This window comes from Nerophis lumbriciformis, linkage group LG23, assembly GCF_033978685.3.
Source record: "Nerophis lumbriciformis linkage group LG23, RoL_Nlum_v2.1, whole genome shotgun sequence".
In the NCBI taxonomy this organism is placed as follows: domain Eukaryota; kingdom Metazoa; phylum Chordata; class Actinopteri; order Syngnathiformes; family Syngnathidae; genus Nerophis; species Nerophis lumbriciformis.
In genome coordinates this window covers 9,669,898-9,677,838 of record NC_084570.2, presented here as the reverse complement: position 1 = coordinate 9,677,838, position 7,941 = coordinate 9,669,898, and the positions used below count along the sequence as shown (strand labels likewise).

At 41.1% G+C, this 7,941-nt stretch overlaps 1 protein-coding gene across 1 annotated transcript; it reads right to left on the bottom strand.

Moving 5' to 3' along the window:
- Positions 1 to 880: 880 nt before the first annotated feature.
- LOC133622435 (gamma-crystallin M2-like) lies at positions 881 to 7,443 on the bottom strand. Its single transcript, XM_061985180.1, has 3 exons — positions 7,327 to 7,443; positions 7,018 to 7,260; positions 881 to 1,223 (listed from the first exon to the last, which is right to left on the bottom strand). The coding sequence occupies exons 1-3, from the start codon at positions 7,342 to 7,344 to the stop codon at positions 951 to 953; spliced, it is 534 nt and encodes a 177-aa protein (XP_061841164.1). The 5' UTR covers positions 7,345 to 7,443; the 3' UTR covers positions 881 to 950.
- Positions 7,444 to 7,941: the final 498 nt, after the last annotated feature.

Below are 7,941 nucleotides of genomic sequence, written 5' to 3'. Positions count from 1 at the left end.
ATCGACGGAGCGACAAAGGACTTCACCCGATCATCGATGCGGTCGGCGGCTAGCGTCGGATAGCGCGTCTGCTATCCAAGTCAAAGTCCTCCTGGTTGTGTTGCTGTAGCCAGACGCTAATACACCGATCGCATCTACAGCTTTCTTCTTTGCAGTCTCCATTGTTCATTAAACAAATTGCAAAAGATTCACCAACACAGATGTCCAGAATACTGTGGAATTTTGCGATGAAAACTGAGCTTTTTGTATTGGATACAATGGCGTCCCAATACTTCCGTTTCAACCATCGACGTCACACGCATACGTCATCATACCTAGACGTTTTCAACCGGAAGTTTCGCAGGAAATTTAAAATTGCACTTTATAAGTTAACCCGGCTGTATTGGCATGTGTTGCAATGTTAAGATTTCATCATTGATATATAAACTATCAGACTGCGTGGTCGGTAGTAGTGGGTTTCAATAGGCCTTTAAAGCATAGTTTGTGGGTTTTTTTTAGCATGAAAAAGGTAGAGAAAAGCACTAACTATGTACGTTGTGCGCACACATGTATATAGGCACAGCATTTATGAGATTAAAACTAAGTGAACGTGGATGCTTTAATTCAGACTCCAAATGGGATCATCAGCACATCGGTTAAGCGCCGCGCATTACTCGTCTGTGTTTGTGCGTTTGGGCTGAGTTCCAGTCATGCGGTGCTGCGCTTTGTTGGGTCACCTCAGAACAATGGCTGCTGGCACGCCACCATCTACCTCTGCCATCAGAGAGCGTTCTCAGCTCTTTCTGGGCTTTGCTACCAGCCATCGACTGGACAACAACCTTCTGGCAGTGGCGTCTTCACCTCCTTGAGTTCGTTCAGTGAAATGAAAATAAACAAACACTCAAGCTTGTGCATTTATTGCGGGGGGGCGGGGGAGGAGGAAAGAGGAGCGAATGCGGGAAGGAGACCGGCTAATAGTCCGCAACACGCCTCATGGAGCCCACGGTAGGATGAAGGGCCCCCCACTCGGCGTGCCGCCTGTATTCGCCCTTCTCCAGCAGGTACTGGCGCCCCCTGTAGTTGGGCTGCTCGTAGAAGACCCAGATGCCGTCTTGGACGTGGGCCGAGTGAACGTCCCGGTATCGCCAGCGGTCCTGCAGGTTAGGCTGGTCGTCGCTGAACTCCATCATCTGGCCGTCAAAGTCCGGACGCTCGTAGATGCGAATCCTGTGCCTGCTTGGGGGCTGGACCACAGACAGGAAGTAGTGACCATAAACATGGCTTCTTGTTTTAGTAGTAAGCAAGTAAGCATCCATCCATCCATCCATTTTCTACCGCTGGAGCCTATCTCAGCTGCATTCGGGCGGAAGGCGGGGTACACTCTGGACAAGTCGCCACCTCATCGCAGGGCCAACACAGATAGGCAGACAACATTCACACTCACATTCACACACTAGGGCCAATTTAGTGTTGCCAATCAACCTATCCCCAGGTGCATGTCTTTGGAGGTGGGAGGAAGCCGGAGTACCCGGAGGGAACCCACACAGTCACGGGGAGAACATGCAAACTCCACACACAGAAAGATCCCGAACCCGGGATTGAACTCAGGACTACTCAGGACCTTTGTATTGTGAGGCACATGCATTAAACCCTGTTCCACCGTGCTGCCCGCAAGTAAGCATATTTTATTCATATAGCATGATTAAAATATACGGTGTAGTAAAATTAAATATCAGCATATTGAAACAACAAAAACCTTCACTGTAAAAGTGCACCATGATTTCATAGCATTTAACTGTGTTTTTCCTCAGTAAAATGTACTGTAATTTTTTATTTATTTATTTTTATTGATCTACAGACAGATATAGTTTTTTTTTCCATTATTGTTTCTTTTGTTAATATCAGAGTCCTTTCTGCAAAAAAGATTATGCTTATGGATAGGGACCCACAGTTAAAATATACATAATTTTATATAATACACAAAATACAGTACAATACAATACATTTCAAAATCTACCCACCAAATACCCAGTTTCAGTTATAAATACAAAAGGAAACTTTTAGGGATGTTTCGGTAATTAAGAGTTGGACAATATAGGAATATCGGATATCGGCAAAAAAGCCATTATCGGACATCCCTAAAAGTTTCCTGTACCGATACCGATACATACAGTTGTGGAATTAACACATTATTATGCCTAATTTGGACAACCAGGTATGGTGAAGATATGGTCCTTTTTAAAAAAATTAATAAAAATAAAATAAGATAAATAAATTAAAAACATTTTCTTGAATAAAAAAAAGGACAACAATATAAAAACAGTTACATAGAAACTAGTAATTAATGATCATGAGTAAAATTAACTGTTAAAGGTTAGTACTATTAGTGGACCAGCAGCACGCACAATCATGTGTGCTTACGGACTGTATCCCTTGCAGACTGTATTGATATATATTGATATATAATGTAGGAACCAGAATATTAATAACAGAAAGAAACAACCCTTTTGTGTGAATGGGGGAGGTAGGTTTTTTTTGGGTTAGTGCACTAATTGTAAGTGTATCTTGTTTTTTTATGTTGATTTAATAAAAAAAACAAAAAAAACAAAAAAAAAAACGGTACCTATAATAAAAAAAAACGATACCGATAATTTCCGATATTACATTTTAAAGCATTTATCGGCCGATATTATCGGACATCTCTAGAAACTTTATATCCACCAAATCAGTCTCAATGTCCTAATATTGAAATTTGATTTAAAAGGTTGCGATAATCTCATCATACATACAGAGGTCAAGACCAAAATGATGCAGCTAATGTGAATTCCTCAACCATAAGGGGTGCACTAAATTAACTAAGCATAACGTCGCAATAAATTTAGCATAAAACGTTTTTTAAAAATGTTTAAAGGATGTGAACTTTACAACAAATGACTGTAAAAATCACTATACCCTCATATATCACAGTATTTAACCGTTATAACACAGTATAATACTATATATATTTTAAAAGTAATGCAATTATTAGCAATTTACTGTGAAATTATAATGTACTTTTGTTCATAGATAAAAATAAAAAAAAATAATAATATTGGAACATTACAGGAATACTCATAGTATGCACACTTTCTGAGGTGGAAAAAGCAAGTGTACTTTTGATGTGCTTATTAAAAATCATGGCGTGATCAAATATGACCCCAAGGTTTCTAAAACTGGGTCGCACATTTGTGCCGGAGAGCCCCAAACAGCTGGCTCGTTTTTAAAATGCAGTGGCAGAGGCAAACATTGACACATCAGATTTGAAGAGCATCACTAGCTATCAAGTCATCAACCTCAATTAGACAACCCTTTAGTGCAGGGATATTAAACTAAATTGTTTTGGGGGCCACGCGAATCCCTTAGGGGTGATGGATGGATGGGCAGCGCCTGAAGAGCTGCAGCCAGCCACCGTAGCCCCCACTCCCTAACCCCTATTGGCAAGTCTAGAGATGTATGTTGTAATATGTATATGTGCTTTGCAATGGAGGTTTTTTCCCCACTCTAGATTGTATTTTTTTACTCATCCTCCCCCAGCGTTGACCTTTTTCCCATCTTTTACGGGGCGCCTTGTGGCCACCCATCAGCGTTCCTGTTCTGTAACCCTGTACATTGTTTGTTTGTCTAATCTTGAACTGGTTTGTGCTGAAAACAAAGTTTCGTTGTACTCGTGCAATGACAATAAAGACCTACCGTATTTTTCGGAATATAAGTCGCAGGGTGCGACTTATACTCAGGAGCGACTTATGTGTGAAATTATTAACACATTACCGTAAAATATCAAATAATATTATTTAGCTCATTCACGTAAGAGACTAGACCAGTGGTTCTTAACCTGGGTTCGATCGAACCCTAGGGGTTCGGTGAGTCGGGCTCAGGGGTTCAACGGAGGTCAAGACACACCCGACTCATCGTGTAAATACAAACTTCTCCCTATCGGTGTATTACGGATACGACAACAGCAGAAGTCAGACTGATTTACAGGTGTGTAATTTGTTGTGAGTTTATGCACTATGTTGGTTTTGTTGTTTGAACAAGGTGATGTTCATGCACGGTTCATTTTATGCACCAGTAAAAAAAACATGGTAACACTTTAGTATGGGGAACATATTCACCATTAATTAGTTGCTTATTAACATGCAAATTAGTAACATATTGGCTCTTAACTAGTCATTATTAAGTACTTATTAATGCCTTATTCGGCATGGTCTTATTATAACCCTAACCCTCTAACCCTGACCCTAACCAAATAACTCTAAATTAAGTCTGTATTACTTAGAATATGTTCCCCTAGTGTCCAATTAACTCTAAATTAAGTCTTTGATACTTAGAATATGTTCCCCATACTAAAGTCTTACCAAAACATATAACTTTGTCTTGAATTTGAAAAAGAAAAACATTTTATTTTTCACTAAAGAAGGGTTCGGTGAATGTGCATATGAAACTGGTGGGGTTCGGTACCTCTAACAAGGTTAAGAACCACTGGTTTAGACGTATAAAATTTCATGGGATTTAGCGATTAGGAGTGACAGATTGTTTGGTGAACGTATAGCATGTTCTATATCTTATAGTTATTTGAATGACTCTTACTATAATATGTCACGTTAACATACCAGGCACGTTCTCAGTTGATTATTTATACCTCATATAACGTACACTTATTCATCCTGTTGTTCACTATTCTTTATTTATTTTAAATTGCCTTTCAAATGTCTATTCTTGGTGTTGGGTTTTATCGAATACATTTCCCCCAAAAATGTGACTTATACTCCAGTGCGACTTATATATGTTTTTTTCCTTCTTTATTATGCATTTTCGGCCGGTGCGACTTATACTCCGGAGCGACTTATAGTCCGAAAAATACGGTACCTACCTACCTACCTACCTAATTCCAGAAAACTATAGACCCGGGGTCCGGATTTCTCCCTTAGCTGTCGTTCTTATTTTCTACGTGCTGGAGAACCAGCGTCGTCTACAGCAGACATTTAATTTTGTTCTGTTTATTTTGTCAGAGTTTCAGGAGCGGTCTGCTGTTTTTAGGGACCTTCAGCAAAATAAAATTATACTCAATGATCATCTCTATGACAGCCCTGAAGTGTTTTTAAGAATCCGCTGCGAATGATGAAAAAGAGAGGACCTAAAATAGAACCCTGAGGAACACCACTCGTAGCTAAAGTAGTTGACTGCATCTGAAGTAAACAAGCTACAACAACACTTTAGTTACATGAATCACATTACGACTGCCGATAAGGAGAGGTGCCTTAAGGCAGTGTTTTTCAACCACTGTGCCGTGGCACACTAGTGTGCCGTGAGATACAGTCTGGTGTGCCGTGGGAGATTATGTAATTTCCCCTATTAGGGTTAAAATATTTTTTGCAAACCAGTAATTATTGTCAAATGATGTGTTGTTCTAGAGTGTCTGTGCTGTCTAGAGCTCGGCAGAGTAACCGTGTAATACTCCATATCAGTAGGTGGCAGCCGGTAGCTAATTGCTTTGTAGATGTCGGAAACAGCGGGAGGCAACGTGCAGGTAAAAAGGTGTCTAACACTTAAACCAAAAAACAAAAGGTGAGTGCCCCTAAGAAAAGGCATTGAAGCTTAGGGAAGGCTATGCAGAACAAAACAAAAACTGAACTGGCTACAAAGTAAACAAAAACAGAATGCTGGAGGACAGCAAAGACTTACTGTGGAGCAAAGACGGCGTCCACAATGTACATCTGAACATGTTAGAATAATTATGTATATATTATCACACTAACTTTAGTATGCTTAAAGTCCGTTGCTTTAGTTACTTAGCTATTGTGCTCAAGTTGGACTTTCTCTAATGTGAGCAAGGGCAAATACTTCTTGTCTGAGGGGTGGCCTCAGCTCTAGATGTTATCTTTGTTTGAGCCCGCCAACAGCCAAGGACTTCAACCGACTTCAGCGAAGATGGGATGACGGCACACGGACGAGGCAGAGACTTCAAGGACCTCAACAAGATAAGATTCCAACACGCAGACGGAGTGGTGACGGGGCAAAAGCACAAAGCCCCCAGAACATTCCGTCACGTATCGCGCGTCCTGGACCTGCTTTGCATAAAATATGTGACCACTCCTTTTAGAGGCGGCCTTAGTATTGTTGACTGTGGAACTCCTGAATAAAAAGAGCTGGACCTTAGAGCGTAGGGCGAGACTGTGACTAAGGGTCCGGCTCCATGCGTTCTCCTCATGAGCTAAATTGAACTCCGTCTCTGGTTGATTCCTTGCTTCTTGTCTGATTAATAGATGTCATCAGTGTTTGAACCTGACACATAACAATCAACAATGTCTACACAAAGAAGGATAAAAACAACTGAAATATTCTTGATTGCTAAAACAAAGTAGATGCGGGAAATATCGCTCAAAGGAAGACGTGAAACTGCTACAGGAAAATACCAAAAAAAGAAAAAAAGCCACCAAAATAGAACAGAATAGAATAGACAAGAACTAAAACACTATACAGAGGAAAACAGCAAAAAACCTCCAAATATGTCAGGGTGTGATGTGACAGGTTGTGACAGTACACCTACTTTGTGACAAGACCTATAGTGATGCATGCTTGGTTATGGTTTAAAGTCATATCCAACAATTGCAACAACAACTTTTTACTGTCAACTGAGTTTCGTTTTTTAATTATTTCTGCTGGTGGTGTGCCTCCGCATTTTTTCAACACAAAAAAATGTGCCTTGGCTCAAAAAGGGTTGAAAAACACTGCCTTAAGGGATGCCTCAGTTAAGTGTGGACCCCAGCTGGGTCAATACTAGGAGCAAAAAAGTTTTGGACTATCCTCGGGGGTATGGTGTCATTCCCGGGCCGGATTTGGCCCTCGGGCCGCCAGTTGAAAACCTTTCAAATGAGAAATATACCTTTAAAATGTCTCTCTGAGATCAAAGCAATAGGCCCCGAAAAGTGAACCGTGGGGCCCAAGAGGGGGAAGAAGTCACTGCACCTTTTTTTTTTTGTGTTGTTTTACAGGACTTACATGTCTGATCAGGCGACAGGAACGGATGGTTTCGTTGAAGCCGTTCCAGCTCTGGTAGTTCGGGTACTCGCCCTGCACCAGCACATACTGGTAGCCCATGTACTGGGGTCTTTCGTAGAGGACCCAGGTGCCACCCTCCACCCGGATGGAGTTGCAGCGGCTCAAGTGGGAGCTGAGCTCGGGACTGTCACTGCTGCATTCAAAGTAGCGGCCCTGGTAGTTCTTGTCCTCATAGAAGAAAATCTGCAGGAGTGAAAGAACCCCGAGAGCTTTGAGTCAAAGTAAAGCAAAACTATGGAATAGACTTACCTTCCCTGCGCGCTCCATCGTCACCTAGTGCTCCCTCTCGGTCCCATCAAATCCAGATCCTCCGTTTATATAAAGGCGGATGAAATGCAATGCCAGTGGAACGCTTGTCATTCAAATGAGCCGCCCATTAACGTTGGCACATTAGCTGATGCTGCAGTTGGCCTTTATACGCGTTGATACGGAAATTTCGAATGAAAGCTGTCTGACCGGGATTGGATTTGTTGCGTAAAAACAATGTTATTGTTTTTTGTTATTGCGTGAATGGACTCATACAACCCCTGGAAAAGATGATGGAATCACCGGACTTGGAGGTTTGGTCTTTCAGCTGTTTAATTTTGCAGGGAGAAAAAGAAGCAGATCACAGACATGTCAACTGGAGTCATTTAATATGGCACTGAAAGAAATCCAAAAAATAAATAGTCGTAATTTTAGATCAAGCAGCAGTGATAGAATTTCTCAATTCTGAGGAAAAAAATATGGAATCGTGAAAAAAACTAAACACAAAAACCACTACAACTAGTGTAGACCCGATACCACAATTTTGGTACCGGTACCGGTACCAAAATAATTTCTATACTTTTCGGTACTTTTCTAAATAAAGGGGACCACACAAAA

Excerpts from the sequence above, each read along its gene's own strand:
- LOC133622435 (XM_061985180.1), bottom strand. Across the intron at positions 1,224-7,017 it reads CCTGTCGCCTGATCAGACAT|CCCCCAAGCAGGCACAGGAT; the intron begins GTAAGTCCTGTA and ends TCTGTGGTCCAG.